Raw genomic sequence first — 19,106 nt, 5'->3', positions numbered from 1 at the left:
ACTATTGAAAAATATGGTGAGGTGAATACTGAAATATATCCTTTTCTCAAAGGAAAGATAATGTTACACACAGGGGACTTTTACAAAATAAGAGTCACTGCATTAGCAGCACCTTCCTTTTAGCACAAGGGTCAGAAAATAAGCACCTGTGGGCCAAATCCAGCCCACTGCCTGTTTTTGTAAGTCAAGTGTCTTGGAACGCAGCCAGGCTTACTGACTCTACGGTCCATGGAGTCAATTAGCTGGGAGTGACCTTGCACACCCGTGGCCCCAGCTAGTAGAGAGGCTGAGAGGGGAGGATCACTAGAGCCCAGAAAGTCAAAGATGCAGTGAGCCATGATCACACAACTGCACTCCAGCCTGGGCAACAGAGCAAGACCCTGTCTCAAGAAAATAAATATACGTAGTCCACAAAGCCAAAAATATTTACTAACTGGCTCTTTGCAGAAAAAGCTGGACGACTCCTGGTTCAGTAGATAAAAGATCCTTTGATGTATTTTAATAAAATTTTTACCCAATACACTGAAATGTTTATATTAAATCTAGATCCCCACGTACAATCCCTCGGCAATATTCAGATTGAGGGTCCAATATGTCAGCACTCAGGCCACTGACAACAAAAATTTAGTCACTAGCTATCTTGTGGCTAACAAGGTACAGTGTCAATGTAGCATGTAGCTTCCATTTGCAACACAGCAGATATTACAAGAATTCTAACAAGAATTCTTAAGATGCGTCATCAAACTAAATGCTTTAAATACATTTTAATTGTGAAATAATCAGTACGCTCTAGATCCAACCTCATTTTTTAAAAAATGGTTGCATACTACCTTATTTTGGGGGTATGGAAATTGAGCTATTTCCTATTGATAAGGAATTAGACTAGCTCCAACTTTTTGATATAATAATGCTATAATAAACATATAGGTAAGTATGTATGTAACATATCTATACAAACATCCTTTGCATGTATTGCATATCCTTACTATGTTATACATGTGTGTGTGTGAATATGCCACTAAATTAATGCTCAAAATGTATTTACTAACAGTGTACGAAATGTCTTTTCCAACGAAACCATGTCCTTTGCAGCAACACGGACGGAGCTGGAGGCCATTATCCTAAGCAAACTAATGCAGGAACACAAAATCAAATGCCACAAATTCTTACTCATTAGTGGGAACTAAGCAATGAGAACTCATGGACACAAAGAAGAGAATAACAGACACTGGGGCCTACTTGAGGGTGGAGCGTGGCAGGAGGGAGAGGACCAAAAATCTACCTTTTGGGTATTCTGCTTCTTATGTAGCTGAAACCTCCATGATACAGTTTACCTATATAACAAACCTGCACATGTACCCAAGAAGCTAAAATAAAAGTTCACTAAAAAGAAAAGAAAAGGCCTTTCCCCTCACATTTGCCAATACTGGTTATTTTTCAAATAAATTAATGACCAGAAAAAATGGTAACTCATTGTTTGCTGATTTTCATTTTTCTGATTACCAGGCAAAGCTGAATATCGTAGTAAAAGTATAAAGTGTGTTCATCATGAATATTAGCCCAAATTAGGATTAGTTTGACAGCACATGGTTGTCTCCTGTTAAATGTTGCCATAGGCTTACCCGTGACACTCTTCATTCTCAGTGTCAGGAAACTGCTGACTTCCAGGTGTTCTGCTTGTCCTTTGTGGAATTAATCCATCATCACCATTGCCAGCAGCGGCACCATCAGCCAGGTTTTCTGGTAATCCCACATGATTACTTCCGTGCTTCTTCATTTCTTCTTCAACCTTGAGTGGAAGTTTGATATTAAGGATGGTTATCGCTTTATTGAATAGAAAGGATCTTTTCAATTGATTTTATCACTTGAACAAACTGTTCATTATTAAATCATTATTTTAGTCATTAAAAATATTTCACACTTAAGTTTGATCATATATACATAACTATTAGCATATAATTTTATGATATAATTATCATTAGTATCTCACTAAAATTTTTGAAACGTTTGCTTGATTTCTGTTTGACCGAATAAAACAGAATTTTCCAAAATGCAAAAAGGGCCCTCCTTCATTTTATGCTTTTATTCCCAACCACTCTTCAGAATCTTATATATGTATTTACCCCATTTGACTCGTGGGAACACACACATAAAAAGACAAAGACGCAAATTGTGTCTCCTGTCTTTACCACCTAGATTTTACATTCAACAGTCAGATTTAGAGGATGAGACACTGTGGGGCTTCAGGAGTAGAAAGGAAGACTGCCCTTTTCTGCACTAAGATATTCTTCTCCCACTGCCTTTGATCATTCCTTTTTCATTTGGTTCCTGGGATATCGAAAACATGATGGTGCTCCCTGAAACACGGGAACCAAAGTTTGTTACAACACAAGGAGCAGAGTGAAACTGCTGAGGTACAAGCATGGAATTCCATAAAATGAGATGCTCCCCAGATTTCACATTCAATAGCCATACAATTTTCTAGTTGGAAGATACACAGAATAAGAAATTATCTTCTTTAGCCACATTATCTATTGATAATCAGACTAAAACCAAGAAAGATAAAACGATTGATCCAAAGCTCCTAAAGTGGCATTACTTAGCATTTTAAGGCACCATCCAGGATTATTCCATAATAATGAAAGAACATCTCTAGGGTTTGCATCTCTTTAAAACTCAGTATACAGAATTCTTCCTGAGTTAAATATTAAAATTTTCACTGATGATTTATGCTATACACGATAGGATCATGTATGCCTAAACTTACTACACTTTGTTAAGCAATGTAACATAAAAATCTAATTCAACAGAAACATTTGAATATAAAGGTATACCTCTCTATCACAATCCTTATTTATTTCTGGTTCTTCAGACATTTCCTGCAAATGCAAAAACAGGAGGTTAATCTGCTTGCTGTATTTCCATGATGTCTCCTCTTTTGGAATTCATGTTTTAAAAATAATTTTATTCTTCAGTAATCAAGTATGGACAATGAAAAATAAGAAAATAATTAAAATTAAAATTTAACTGTTAAAATAATTAAATAATTAAAATTAAGAATTAACTTTTTAATCTACATGTAGCTACTGCCACATCACTGGCTTCTAACATGTGAAAACTTATTCCCCTTAGACAAAGGGAGAAGAAAAACATGAACCAGCAAACTTAACTTTGTCACCATTTGTTTGGACTAAACTTAATTTGTTATGTGTTAAATCTACCAAAAATGAATTAGCAGATGATTTGTAGGGTTCCAAAGGCTTCCTCACTTGAAAAGGGTTTACCTCATGAAACCCTAACTAGTGAGCCCCTACAGTGCACTGAAGTCCTTTTTTAAAAGATTCCTAACTGAACTGTAGGCACACTTTAAATTATTAGGAGCTGAAATAAACACCAAACAGAAAGAAATGCAAATTCTTAAATTTTAATTGAAATTATATGCTGTAATATGAGAGTGTTATGTATCTAGATTATGTGCTTAAGTCCAGTTCTAATATATTCTAATGTGTACTAATGACAGTGGATAAAATTGTTTAATAATCTGTACTGATTTTCTGCAACTGTAGTAAGTTCGAATGTTACTGTGTTTGTGCCCCAACACAAAGGTCCCATTCTGCAAGATATGATTCTTGGAATAGGCAGTTGGGTTGCTTTTATGAACCTGATTCCCTCCCTGAACAGAAACGCTGAGGTCAATGAGAGACCACAAGGCAGAATATATCTTTAACCTTGGTATCAGTGACTGACAATAGAAAACTGCAGATTTTCAATCACTGGCCATGATTGCTCCTTAACCATGAATCCAGCTCAGGGACCATCAGGATTACATTGTTCATAATTCTACTGCTTAATAATATAATCCAATAATTGATGTTACTTTCTTTATCATGTTAGGGTGTTTTAAAAATAAAAGAACAAAGTTCTGGAATTTGCTTTTGTCTCCATTCCAAAATGAAAGATTAGCTATAAGCTAATCAAAAAGGCAGATGAGAATATTTTAAATAAGAATACTGCAGAATTAGAGTATTTTAAATTTTACAGTGGTTATGTTTTTGAAGTTAAATATCAAATGTCAATTAGAATCCATTGATTCTTCTGTTAATGAGATTGCTGAATTAAAATAAATTTTCAGAATCTATTTTAAAATTCTTAAAAAAAAGAATCTATTGATTCTCAAAATCTAGCCCAAAAGGTAATTTCATTTGGACTATCTGTTATTATTAAAGCAAAGAAAACAACATTAAATCAAAAATTTAAATTTAAAAGTTTCCATGCCTCTGGCTGGCTATTTTCACTGCCTTTAAGCCTTTGTGACTCTTCCTCTGATGTCAGCTTTAAGTCTTGTTCTGTTAAGAAATCCATGTATTCAGTTAAAATGAACCACTTAGAACAGTTAAAAACTATTGTCTTTATAAAAATAGATTTAAGACAACATTTTATTTTATTTCATAAATTCAGGGTTTAGTCTTTCATGAAATAGTTACTTAGGAAATAATTCTCCAAAACTTCAACAAACCACCTGGGGAGACACCTGATGTGATTCACTCACAAGTTCATCCACCTAACAGAAATGAACAAAACCACCAGAAACACAACTTTAAAATACAGTAGAAATGTATAAGGTGACACGGTATGTTGCTCTCCACTTCCTAACAGTGAAGCAGTAAATCTAATGAAAAGAAAATTTAATTTTCCTGCACTTAGCTACTCTGACTCTAAGGATAGCAACAGGCAGGGCTCAGGAAAGGTCGTGGTAACCCTGTCTGAGAAGCCAGAGCCCACAGGTATGGGCTCCAGATATCCCAGAGCAAGGTTAAGAAAACAAATTCCTTTCCCATCTCCCCTGCCCTTCAGCATTTACTCATACCTATTTTTATAAATGTGTATATTTTGCAAGTTCCTGTTTTCCTTCAAAGCAGCTGCAAGGTCACAGGCTATGCTGAGGTTGCAAAACTGTCACTATATGATTAATTGCCTTTATTCTGCTTCTGGAAGCTTGCCTATATAAGCCAAGCCCTCCCTTTGTTCAGGGCTCAGCTTTTGGATGCAAATCTGCTGAGCTGATGTGCACCTAAATGAAATCCTCCTGTTTCACCCGCAGGGTCTCTCCTGCCTCCGTTTTTTGCAGCAATAGTACCTTATAAAAGATTTCCAAAATTACTACTGACTGACACCTTTATTAGTACACAATGTCTTCCTAAGATCTAAAATGTTTCCCGCCAGCATTCTGACAAATTTATTTTTTTCTTTTTTTCTTTTTTTTTTTTAGCTGGAGTCTTACTCTGTCACCAGGCTGGAGTGCAGTGGTGCATTCTCAGCTCACTGCAACCTCTGACTCCCTGGTACAAGTGATTCTCCTGTCAAGCCGGGATTACAGGCACATACCACCATACCCAGCTAATTTTCGTATTTGTAGTAGAGATGAGGTTTCACCATTGGCCAGGATGGTCCTGATCTTCTGACCTTGTGATCTACCCGCTCCAGCCTCCCAAAATGCTGGGATTACAGGAATGAGCCACCATACTGAGCCTTATTTTCATCTCTTAAAACTATGCTATGTGAAGTCTTCCTTGATTCTGCGTGTCTTTCCCCAAACAAACAGGTACCTCCCTCCCTGAGGCTGCCTTAGTACTTCAGTGACTTTTCTACTGCATCTTTACCACCTGAACTGTGCATCACTCCTCCACGTGTCTGTCCCCTCTGCTCCAAGACTGCAGAGGATAGTCCTGCACATCGTCTTACTCACATTTTACTCAGAAATTTCTTACTGAGTCCTGCTACATACATGCTAGGCATTAGGGTTTAAAAAGAATGAAAATAAGGCATGCCAGGGATGGCTTTTCTAGAACACATGCCTAAGCAGAGACTGAAATATTGAGGCTAGCCAGATTAAAAGGGTAGATGCAGGAAAGGGTGACAGCATGCCATGTAGTAGCAAGAGCAGGAGCGAGGCCTGAAAGAGGGAAAGGATTTGCCTGCAATAGAAGGATGAGTGAGCAGGGCATTACCAGCAGCTCAGTAGTGCCAGAGAAAGGGCACACAGGGAAAAGGGCTAAAGACAGAGAGTGGGGCAGAAGGCAGACTATGAAAGCCTCACATCCAGGTTAAATACTACGGTACAACCTGGAAAGCTGGAAATCATCTGACATTTCTCTCTGTGCCCCAAACCTTTCTCATTCAATTATCACTAAATCATATTGACATTACCTCTTTTCTGCCTCTGCTTTATATTCCCACTACCACTGGGAACATAAACATTCACAAAATGGTTTTTACTTAAAAGAAAATGCCAACTATTAATGCGTTTTTTACATGAAAAAAATTAAGCAAAACAAATGAAAAAAGCATAACACCAAAGAAGGCCAACATATTAAAATGAGTAACTGAGATTCTGAACTTTATTTCACCATGGATGGGTGAAAACCTTGTAATACATTGATACTAGTCCAAGGATGTGTGACAAGGAAACTATAGTTCACTACTGCAAAAGCTTCCTTTGTCTCCTGGTTTCTTTACCTGGTTCCCTTCCATCAATCCCAGCAAACTATAGGCCACAGTCCAAATCCAATCTGCCTCATGGCTTTGTAAATAAAGTTTTATAGGAGCTCAGTCATGCCTGTTTGCTTACGTAGAATCATCGTGGCTTTCACACTACAACAGCAAACAACAGCAGGGTAAGTAGATACGACAGAGACCACATAACCTCAAATATTACCCACCTGGTCCTTTACAGAAAAAGCTGCTAACCTGCTTTGCACCGTGACCAGAAGGCCTTAGTACTCAAATTTAATCTTGCGATTCCCCTGCTCAAATGTCTCCAATGAGCCTCTGCAGCAAACACTGTGGGCTTCCAAGCAATAGCCATGCCTTATTCTTTCTTGCAGAAGAGACATAAGTCTATTGGGATATTTATTATCCCAATCCCCCTCCCTCTTCAGCCTCAGAAACAGAAACGTTTATTCTAAGCTAATCACATATTTGCCTTCCCAGTGCCTGGTTTGGGAATGAGCATGTAGTGTGACCCAGCCAATGAAATGTTACAGGAAGCCCCTTGCATGCTTCTAAGTTTTCTCCCTGTTTAAAAGACACATGTGAAGAAAAGCAGCTCTTGTGATGTTGTGCTGTGAGAACAAGATGTTTGGAGCTGCTGCGATTAGCCAACCATGAAAGGAGACATGAATAAAACACTGCCAACAGTACAGCTGAGAGAGGAACAAGTGGGATACCTAAGATACCACTGAACAACCAAAACTCCTCTGGTTCCTACTGTTTTAGCCGCTGCTCGTCAGTATTTGCAGTCCAAAGCACTCTATCTGGTAAATTTCCCATGGCCCACAGGATAAGACCTACTCATTTCTACAGTATTAAAAAGTCTACCATAAACTTGCCTTAGCTAAGTATTCACCTCATTCCCAACCTCTGGTATCTCACACTTTTGGTACTAGCAAAAGTGAACTGCTCAGAAATCATGCAAAGTTCACTCAAGCATCTTGTCTTTTGCACTTGCTGCTCTTTCTGCCAAACAGGCAATCTCGTTAGACGTTCCTTCTGGCAAACAAACAAACTCGTCACATGTTCCTTCTGCCAAACATTATTCTTCTGCTTCTTACCTAGAAAAATTCTTCTCACTCTGCATGTTTACCTTAAATCACACCTGCTTTTTTCCCAAAACTTTTATTCCTCATCACATATGTCTGGCACATAATCAATATATAATAAATCATAATTATAAGCGTCCAGTGGGCATCTAGCACACAGTAAGCACTGAATAAAGTAGTAAAGTAATAAAAATGACAATGATAATGACAAGCTCCTGTCTGTATTTTTAATTGTTTGTGTTTCATAGCATTAGAAAAATGGTTAGTATCTAAAAGACATTTGATAGTTATTTGTTAAGTGGACAAGTGAAAACATAAACAGAAATGTTTTCTTTGAAAATTCTGTTGAAAAAGAACAGAAATGGAGACAGCTCTATTAGGGGCACCTTAGAGATCAAAGCTACATCTGTTCCATCTTTGTCTCCTGCAATTTATAAAACCTACCTTACAGAAGCGCTTCGATAAACAGACAGCTAAAGGTGTCCTCATACAGTTTGGATTATGCAATGTATCAGGTGTCCACAACCCAGTAGCATACTAGCGTTTTTGTTATTGTGAAACATTTTTCTACTTTTATTAGAATCTGCTGAGCCTAGAGTTGGGCAATTTGTATATTTATTATGGCAATCTTTTGGCAAATGGTAGCAGAGCATCCTGTTCTAACAAAATTACTGTCATCATGACAATTAACCAGCAGGTAGAACACATCTTGTTCCAACAAAGTAAATGTATCTCTTTCCAACTTCAAATGAGGCGGAATGAAATCAGTAATACTGAAACCTTGTTGGGACAAGCATATGTAACACGACTTGTGCTTCAGCATTCTTGTGATCAAAAATTCCTTACTTTCACTTTTTTATCTATGGTAGGACCACCCAGAGCAGGGGTCCACAACTCCCAGGCCACAGACTGGGACCAGTCCCTGGACTATTACGAACCACACCACACAGGAGGAGGTGAGCAGCGGGCAAGCCAGGGAAGCTTCACCTGTGTTTACAGCTACATCCCAAGGCTCATGTTACCGCCTGAACTCTGCCTCCAGTCACACCAGTCAGAGAATTCGATACTCATTGGAGCAGGAACCCTGTTGTGAACTGCCCGTCTGAGGGATCTAGGTTGTGTGCTTCAAATGAGAAGCTAATGTCTGATGATCTGTCACTGTCTCACTTTGCCCCCAGATGAGACCGTCTAGTTGCAGAAAAATAAGCTCAGAGCTTCCACGGATTCTACATGATGCTAAGTTGTATAATTATTTCATTATATATTACAATGTAATAATAATATAAATAAAGTAGCACAATAAATGTAATATGATTGAATAATCCTGAAACCACTCCCACCTTCCCTCAGCCCATGGAAAGATTGTCTTCCACAAAACCAGTCCCTGGTGCCAAAAAGGTTGGAGACAATTGACCTAAAGTAATTCACTATCACAAGTCTCACCTGGATTGCTGTTTTCAGAAGAGATTTCTAGCATCCATTTTTCTTTGTAGTCAGAAAATAATTGGCAAATTCTATGTATAAAATGCAATAAACCAAATTACTATTTTAATACTGATATAAAAAATACTTACCAAATGTAAAATTCTTAGAGTATTTCTAATATCATAATATCAGAACTTAACAGTATTACCCCATTCACTTATGAGTACATTCTACAAACTTCTCTTTAAGCTTCTAATTAAAGAAGAAAACAATGTAAGGAGAAATGCTCATAAATCAAGGGCATTGTGACCCGGTAAATTAGCTTACATTATCATGACATAATAGAAAGTGTCCTAGCTCTGCATAAGTCCTAGCTCCATAATGAACAGCTATTTGTTCTTGGACAAGTTGCTTCTCTTAGGCTCAATGCCTTCTTCAACAAAGTGAGGACTTCGCTGCCTTATTTCATACTGCACTAGGTTGTTATAAAGATTTAACAAGATATTTTTTCAATGCTCAGAGAAATAGTAAAGCAATGGAATAATCTGTTCCTAAACTTTATGACTAAAATTATCTTGGAATCCCAAATAAAACCCAATGTGTATTTTGTTAGTAGGTTCTAATATGCAAATGTAGTTTTCAGAAAATGTTATTAAGTGTTAATTTTGCTTTTCAGTTGTCCTACTCCTTATGGCTTATAATTCAGGGCATCTCAACTATGTCATAGTTTGTAACTAAATTTATTCATAAATGTCTCATTAAAGTAGCTAATGTGACCATCCACTATTATGGAGTTGACTAATCACATCAAGGGTAGAAAAACCAATGGATGTTAAGACCTGGCTTGGACCAATGATCCCTCTCTAAAGACTCCAACTCTGAGCCAGATGTTTGTTAGGATAATGCTGTATATTGATGTTCAATGCCAGCTGGCAGGGGAGACCAAAACTCTACTTTTATTTTTTTTAGTTTCCATGAAGAAGTTGTAAGTTGACATTTTCTAATTTTCGACATATATGCTAACAATATAATTTTGCACCAAACATCTTATTCAGCTCTAAGTCATCTCATAGACCATCTTACATGACTATTTTTGCAGTGCAAATCACAATTTCAGTATTTTGGTGGCACCCATATTTTGCTTTGCTTCACAGTGTTTCCTTACAGCTAATCAGCAAATAGTCAAATGACCTTCCAGTGACTGCACAGAATATGGAATGCTTCAAAAATTTATGCTGCCTCCTTATGCAGAAGCCACACTAATTTTCTCTGTATTGTTCTAATTTTAGGATATGTGCCGCCGAAGCAAGCACAAAGCCCTACTTTTACACATGCTTAGTGATGAGTCATGGACGAGGCTTGGCTCTGTTAAGTCCAACTAACCTACTTGAGATTCTGAGAATTCTCTTCAATGGCTTCCCATGAGGTAGAATTTGAAAATATTTTAAAATCTTGAGCTAGAGACAGAAGTAGCTTGGATGATTTTCATTATCATGTAAAACAGATCACTCAAGGGGCCAACCACAACCTGGAGCCCCTGCTTGGGGAAGGTTCATACGGGACTTTCTCCTGCCTAAGGTTCTCTACAGGATATAAAGGGGCCTCACAGCACAGATCTGGTAGCAAAGAAGAAGAAACAAACACTGATCTCTTTCTCCCACGTTATTTGAACCCCTCTGACCCTTTAGAACAAGCCCATCTTATATCTGCTAGAGAAAAGACCAACAACCGCCTCAAAGGATCTCTTACCATGAAGGTCTCAGCTAATTCTTGGCTAAGATGTGGGTTCCACATTAGGTTCTGAATGTGGGGGGAAGGGTCAATCTGCTCACTTCGCAGATAAAGTCAGGATGTCCAGCAGCCAGAGCAGGGTGCTGGTGCTTTGGGAACAATGGCTGAGCATATAAGCATAGGTATGGGAACTAAAATACGTTGTAACTTCAAAGTCACCATATGAATTGCCAGGAAGGCTTGAGGGATCTGAATCAGTAAAGGCATCTTGGTGTCAAAGGTCAACCATTACCAGGCAGCAGCGGGACCAGTTTGAGTGGCAACAATGCAGCAATAGAAACAATGGAAACAACAGAATGACTGGAACGTCCTTTTTTTCTTCTTCCTTCTGACTTGATAAAAGGGACTGTCTTCCTTGGATTTGTTGAACCCCTTTGGTCCTTGAAAAATTCATGGAGTATGTAGGAGACAGTCCCCAGAAGACAGTACAAGACTTTCTGCTAAACTGGACATTTGAAGACCCAAATAACTAATCAGAAAAATCAAAGATGTGACACCATTTTTTACCCCTACATAGGTGTTATACTTGGATGAAATGAACAATGTTGGGATCTCTAAGGAAAAAGGTCTTAAAAGTCCTGAGATAAAGAATCCTCCACCCACTGGTACTTCTAACTTGTCTTGCTTTATGTCTGATTTCTGGCTGATGCAGGGGACTAACTCACTGCCATTCTAAAACTACCTGAACCGAACTATGACATCTCACCTGATATGTAAGATGCAATTGTTATAATTATTTTAAACCTCAATGTAGTATTAACTCGCCTTTTAACGTAAACACTTACACATTATGATGACTAGAAACAGCATACTCTCTGGCCGTCTGTCCAGATAGATCTCAAGAAGATAAATCAATATTTTGCTCAAGTAGAAGGCTGACTATACTTGCTGATCCACAACGTACAGCAAGTATAAGAGCAGCTCTAAAATGACAGATAATTTCTCCCTTAGGAACGGCAATACACTTATTTTTAAAGCTAATTTGATATATTTTACCAATTTAACATCCTGTCTCTCCATGCAGAATCAAACATTTACATGCACCAAAAGACAGAGCATCTTGGGTGCTCAAGTGTTCATCTTTGTAAAATACCACCAATGTTAAAAGGAAGGGACAAAAAGGAAACCTCTTATCTCACTGGGGCACTGCATAGTAGAAGCTATTAATTTAAAGTCCTTTGAGGGGCCGGGCGCGGTGGCTCAAGCCTGTAATCCCAGCACTTTGGGAGGCCGAGACGGGCGGATCACGAGGTCAGGAGATCGAGACCATCCTGGCTAACACGGTGAAACCCCGTCTCTACTAAAAAAAATACAAAAAACTAGCCGGGCGAGGTGGCGGGCGCCTGTAGTCCCAGCTACTCGGGAGGCTGAGGCAGGAGAATGGCGGGAACCCGGGAGGCGGAGCTTGCAGTGAGCTGAGATCCGGCCACTGCACTCCAGCCTGGGCGACAGAGCGAGACTCCATCTCAAAAAAAAAAAAAAAAAAAAAGAAATAACTATACCTTCCATATCTATCAAGTGCATTTAAATTAGCTTTTTTCTTGATTAAAAATTTCACCACTTGCTGTTTTTGTTCATGTACGCCAAGTAACAGTGGTGTGAGACCATGCTGTAAAATAATACAAAGCAAAAATGAATATAATTCAAAAAAGTACATATTCCTCAACTGAAGCGGAAACTTTATATAAGATCCTACGGACTTATACACATACAAAGTAAATAAAATGTAGTTGCTTCCTTCTCAGTCTTCTGTGCTTTCCCACGTGCTGCTCCTTCCCTTGGAAACAACCCTTCTCTTCCTCACCACATCAACTCTGATCATCCCAAAAACTCACTTTCAACATTTACTGCTTCCAAGACTCTTTGCTTCTAACCCAGCATTTGGCATGCTATTATTGGATGATAATATTTTTCCCATCTAAACAAAGAGCTTCTTGAGGGCAGGGGCTGGATCTTTTGTCTGTACATCCTCCACCCTAAGATAAATTGTTGTGTATAAAGCAAAAATTTGCATGTAAAATATTTCTTTAGTTTCACATGTTTTACCAAAAGTTCAAGCTCCAACATGCAATAAAAATTGCTATTAATACTCATACTGCCCATTTGAAAAAATTTCCCAACATTTATTTATGTAAAATCTATCTGTATTTAATTTTTCCAGATTGTTAACTAAATAGACAATCAGTTCATAGGACTACTGAAACTAACAGAATTCCTGTCTGTATTCTTAATAACTCCGTGGTTTCCAGTGTTTAAAACTGCCATGCTGATTATGCCAAAGCTCTACATACTTAAGAGACACACTGGATAGTCCACAATACAGCTTCAATTGACAAAAACACGGTTTAGAATTTGCTACAATTCTAATTGAGAAAACTCTGCTCTTAACGACGACTTACTGACCTAAGCATTTGAATGATAACAAAGAGACACAAAATCCCAAGAGGATCATCTCTACTTACTCAAAGACTACTCACTGCACATTTCTAAAGACCTTCTGAATGGCAGCGAATAACTGATGGTAGGAAGGAAAGGGTATTACTCTGTAAGCTGATAGATACTGCCAATAATATTCATTTTAATGTCTCACCACAGAGATAAAAGTCAGACTAGGCCAGGAATGGTGGCTCACACCCGTAATCCTAGCATTTTGGGAGGCTGAGGCAGGTGAATCACTTGAGCCCAGGAGTTCAAGACCAGCCTGAGAAACATGGCAAAAACCTCATCTCTACTAAAAACAAAAAAAGACAGAAATACAAAAACTGAGGTTGGAGGACCATCTGAGCTTGGGGAGGTCAGGGCTGCAGTGAGCTGTGATTGCACCACTGCACTCCAGACTGGGAAACAGAGTGAGACCACATCTCAAAAAAAAAAAAAAAAGTCAGATTAATGTAATTGGATAGGAAGGATTTAAAGAAATCAGCACATATCCAACTCCAACTCCTTTTTTTTTTTTTGAGATGGAATCTCGCTCTGTTGCCTGGGCTGGAGTGCAGTGGCCGGATCTCAGCTCACTGCAAGCTCCGCCTCCCGGGTTTACGCCATTCTCCTGCCTCAGCCTCCCGAGTAGTTGGGACTACAGGCGCCCGCCACCTCGCCCGGCTGGTTTTTTTGTATTTTTTAGTAGAGATGGGGTTTCACCGTGTTAGCCACGATGGTCTCGATCTCCTGACCTCATGATCCGCCTGTCTCGGCCTCCGAAAGTGCTGGGATTACAGGCTTGAGCCACCGCGCCCGGCCCAACTCCAACTCTTCTACAGATATCTTAAGTTTCTGAGATATAAGAATTTACATATTACATTTATGTATTCAGTGGTTCTTAAGCAGGTGTGTATCCAGATTTTGAGAAAATTGTTGTTGTTATTGTTGTTGTTAGAGACAGGGTCTCATTATGTTGACCAGGCTAGACTCGAACTCCTGAGCTCAAGCAATCCTCCCCCCTCAGCCTCCCTAGCAGCTGGGACTACAGCCATGCACCACCATGCCTGGCTTCAAGGAAACATTTTTAAACATACATATCTAGGCTTTATTGGACTTACTCTATCAAAATCTTCAGGAAAAAGCCTAGACTTATTATTTAAAAATTTTCCTCACGTTACTGGGATGCAAAATTCTAGCTGGAAGCTAGTACAACAGACAGTTACTTCAGTCTCATTTCTCACCCACGTGACCAATTCCCTTTCTCATTTGAAGATTCAGCCAAAAAGAGGAAAGAGTAGGAGACAGACTCATTTGCTGAAAACACCACATAATTTTCCCCAGTAAGAGAAGAACAAGGTCTAGTAAACTCAAAATCCAACTTGATCTTGTTACTTAAAGCTCCTTATCTCCCACTTTCCCATCCAGACACTCTAGATTTGAAAGCAGAGTTGAGACTCTAATTGGCCATTTCTACCAGAATAGGATACTAAGTTAGTTAATTACTTGTTATTCCCTCTGCTCAAGGGTTTCCCATTACATGACCACCTATTCACTGCCTATCTGGTTCTTCAGAGGCCTCCTAAAATTGATCTCTGGGCAGTTCACAACTCACGAACTCCCTCTCCCAAAATGAAAACTGTCATTCTCTAAAATTGAAGAGAACCTTGTCTCACCATACAAAGGAAACAAATAAATGAACAACACACAGACACACACACACACACACACACATGCACACACAGACACACACACACACACAGACACACACACACACACACACACACACACAACCTCTTCATGGTCTTTTCCCTCTATTACCTATTTTTCAAATTGGCCTTGGTATTTCTGATTGCTCTTTTTCCCTTTCCACTTCTGCCTCATGAGCAATCAGAAATATCTTAAGCCTTGCCACTGAGAGGTGCACCACCTCATATCTATTACTGTCTTTTAGGAACTTGCCAAAGCAGCAGGATTTCTATTCACTGAAACATGTTTAAGTGTTCTTGGAGTTTGCATGTAAAACCTATTTCAGGGCAAATTTTTCCATTTTACATTCATTAGGGGGAAAAAAAACCTAGGAGGGAAAAATTGAAAAATAGTAAGTATTACCTTTTACCAATTCAGTGTTTTCAAAAAAAGTATTTACCACAAGTGCATTAAAAAAAACTGTACCCTCCAATGCTTCTTTGAAAGTAACAATATTTAAAATGAAATCTTAGATAATTAAGTCACTTCAAAATATTTTCATTCAGGTTACGCCTGAGCTTCCAAATATGGAAAACTGGCCCTTACACAGGTCACTGTTAAAATGAATGCATTTCAGTATTTTGAAAATAAAACTGGTAGATCTATACCTTGTTTTTTGATTCAATAGCAGCACCATATAAAAGCAGTGCTTTGGCCATTAATTTATCTTCATTGTAGATAGCATAGTGTAGAGTGGTATTTCCAAACTCATCTGGAATATTTGGATCAGTGCCATGTTCTAGCAACATTAATGCACATTCATCTTCTTGGCATTGTACGGCTTGTCAGTGTTAGACCAAAAACAAATTATAAATGCTAGGAATTCAAAGTAACATTCCACAGCTTTCACCAACCAGTTACATTTAAAGGAGAAAACTCATTTTTATGCTATGTATTGAAATCAAACCCATCTCACGCTGATATAGTTGGCTACTGCATACCTTTGTCAGAGCTGTCCTGTTTTTGTTGTCAAGGACATTAAGTTGACATTGTCTGTCCAGCAGGAGTTTTACTACTTCTGAGTTCCCATTGGCAGAGGCCAGATGTAGCGCAGTCCTAGGAAAGTGAGAAGACTTTTTAGGAAATTGTAGTGCACTAGCTACAGGCACATCAATGATTCGTGTAATTGCAAACACTGAATAGCCTGCTATTACTCTGCCTTCAAAACAAACATTTAATTTTCCCATGAAGAAAGCACACTATTTATTACCTCTCATTACTCGCTGTATTAATGAAAGAGCAGCCTATCTGAATAGAAAGAGCACAGCCCTTGGATGACATTCAGCTTGGGCTGGAACCCTACTTGAAGCTCTGTCGCTTCCCAGCTGCTGCTTAGCCTTTCGGTGTCTCAGTTTCCTCATCAATAAAATGGGAATGAAAATAGTAGCTTTCTCACAGGAAACCACTGTAATGCTTAAATGAGACTCTACGCAAAAGATACAGAATAGTTCCTAACACAAAGAACAGCTCAATAATTGTTAGATATTATAATTTTTACTAATACCCTAAAGACATCTGAATTAAGTGAGATGATACAATTATACCTACACTTTCAGGTATATTTTAAAGACTACAGGTAACCTTGTATTTCAGTGATTCTAAGATGATCATTGTCTCCATGTTGTCTCCACTGAAATACCACTTATAATTCATGATTTACTATATTGGTGACATTTAAATAATTCTTATTGAAACATAAAATAATGGGGCATCATACAACCCCTGGTGCCTTACATTAAGTAGAGTATGTTATAACTGGTCTGGGGCGGTTCCAGTCAGATGACCAGCATTTAGATAAATTTTAGTTCTTAAAAAAACTATGGAATAAGAGGGCTGAGGTGAAAACAAAAACAAATTTCTAAAATAAACTAATTCTTACTTTGGTTTTCAAAAATCTTTAAGCCAAAGAAAACCTGGAAATTCAAATAAATACCACGGGCTCATTTTTTTCAATACTTAGATTTATAACAATGTATGTGCATCAGATATTTCCAATCTTTCCTATTAGGATTTAAGACTGTTATAAATTTTCTCTTTTTAAAATGGATTTATGAAACTATTTCTGGAGCTTTTCTCAACGTTTACATTCAGGGGTACAGGTGCAGGATGTGCCGGTTACACAGTAAACGTGCGCCAAGGTGGTTGGTTGGACAGATGATTTCATTACCCAGGCGTTAAGCCCACTACCCGTTCATTCTATTTCCTGCTTCTTTCCCTCCTCCCACCCTCCACCTCTGATAGGCCCCAGTGTGTGTTCCTTCCTTCTGGGTATCTGTGTGTTATCATTTAGCTCCCACCTATAAGTGAGAACATGCAATATTTGGTTTTCTCTTCCTATGTTAGTTTGCTGAGGATAACGGCTTTCAATACCATCATGTCCCTGCAAAGGACACGCTCTTGTTCGTTCTTTCATGGCTGCATAGTAGTCCCTGCTGTTTATCTACCACATTTTTGTTCTTAAAACAACTAAAACAGTCTTTATCCAAGACTTATAAATTTTCAAAAAGGCAATTAAAGGTTATCTTTTACTATTTTCTACCTTCAGAAATGTTTTTGTTTGAAAGCAGGGAGGAAAAGCTTCAATTGAGATTAAGTCCTAATGCTACAACTTTAAATCTCTCAGCTTGCTCATGCCCAGCAGGTAAACATGAAGTTTTCAAAGATGGAAGGATCCTGAGAGATAGTAGAATACGCCTGCCACACAATAGGTGTCTGGCTTATGTCTGATGACTAAGTGGATTGAAAGAATGGATAAACACAGCTCGGGAGTTCAATATTTTTAAAGAAAACTGCTGCAAAGTAGAAGAATACATTTGCAATAGTAATAATCATTTATATTTACTATTTTAATTTTCACAAGTATATAACTCAACTGAGTCATACTTTTTACATGTTAACCTATATATAATGAAAAGATAATTATATAATAAAATGTATATCCAATAAAATTTACAGGAATGGTAAACAGAATCCCTCTACTTCTGAAGAGAATAAAAGTTCACAGAAGACAGCCATCCACAGAAATAAAAATAAATAATAGAATGTGAGATATTAGTTGTATCTATGCAAGCAACATATTCCTTCTCTTCCCAAGGATTATTTCATTACTAATGAACCTTAACTAAACTTCAGATGTTCACTGCAGAAATCACAGGTAAGAGAAAGGGAAAAACTTCACTTACAAATCCCCAGAAATAAGTTTGATTATATTTTCTACATATTTTCAGCTAACACAAGAGCAGATTATGTTTGTATGTATGTGTAACAAACTGATTTTTTTCTCACTTGATATAGGAAAGTACATCTTTGCATGTCAACATATCTCTGTATCTACTGATGCCCTCAATAGTTACTTATTATTCCATCCTATGGATGCGCCAAAATTTGTTCATAAAATCTATGAATTCTTCTAAATACACTGCTGTTTTAAGCAATACTAAGAAAAACAGATGTATCTATTTCATAAAGATATTTCAGTATAATGGAATTGATAAGTAAAAAGCATATGCATTTAAAAAATGTGGTTCTTACCACTAAAGTGTCTGTTTGAAAAGCTTCAGCAACTTAAACTTTGAACAACTATATACATACCACTGTTCTTCATCCTCACAAACTTTGTAGATAGAAAACAGTATTTCATTCTTTTTTTTTTTTTTTTTTAAGATGGACTCTCACTCTATCGCCCAGGCTGGAGTGTAGTGGCGTGATCTCAACTCACTACAACCTCCACCTCCCTGGTTCAAGTAATTATCTTGCCTCAGCCTCCTGAGTAGCTGGGATTACAGGTGCATGCCACCATGCCCAGCTAATTTTCTGTATTTTTAGTAGAAACGGGGTTTCACCACACTGGCCAGGCTGGTCTCAAACTCCTGACTTTGTGATCCGTCTACTTCAGCCTCCTAAAGTGCTGGGATAACAGGCATGAGCCACCGCACACGGCCTTTCATTCCTCTTCTAACTTAAGTAGAAAACAGTATTTCATGCCTCTAACTTAAATTCCTTCTCCTACCAGGAACACTGTTTTCCTATGTATGTAGGTCACTGGTAGATATGCTAAAAAGTACTATGCCCAATTTAAAAATGCTTATTTTAATGAGCTTATTTTACTATATCTGCATATATAGG

The 19,106-nt window shown here is 38.1% G+C and overlaps 1 protein-coding gene across 1 annotated transcript in view; it reads right to left on the bottom strand.

Annotated features, from left to right (window-relative positions):
* Nucleotides 1-19,106, bottom strand: part of LOC105512042 (POTE ankyrin domain family member F-like) — a 34,760-nt gene that overhangs the window by 9,624 nt on the left and 6,030 nt on the right. Inside the window, exons 3-9 of the mRNA XM_011942298.1 lie at nucleotides 15,916-16,037; nucleotides 15,590-15,762; nucleotides 12,317-12,423; nucleotides 9,042-9,112; nucleotides 4,276-4,346; nucleotides 2,835-2,879; nucleotides 1,623-1,789 (exon numbers count right to left, since the gene is read on the bottom strand). Of these exons, the coding sequence (XP_011797688.1) occupies nucleotides 1,623-1,789; nucleotides 2,835-2,879; nucleotides 4,276-4,346; nucleotides 9,042-9,112; nucleotides 12,317-12,423; nucleotides 15,590-15,762; nucleotides 15,916-16,037 (756 nt within the window). The remainder of the gene's footprint in view (nucleotides 1-1,622; nucleotides 1,790-2,834; nucleotides 2,880-4,275; nucleotides 4,347-9,041; nucleotides 9,113-12,316; nucleotides 12,424-15,589; nucleotides 15,763-15,915; nucleotides 16,038-19,106) is intronic.

Source organism: Colobus angolensis, unplaced genomic scaffold, assembly GCF_000951035.1.
Source record: "Colobus angolensis palliatus isolate OR3802 unplaced genomic scaffold, Cang.pa_1.0 Scaffold209, whole genome shotgun sequence".
In the NCBI taxonomy this organism is placed as follows: Eukaryota; Metazoa; Chordata; class Mammalia; order Primates; family Cercopithecidae; genus Colobus; species Colobus angolensis.
This window is presented reverse-complemented; position numbering and strand designations above follow the sequence as displayed.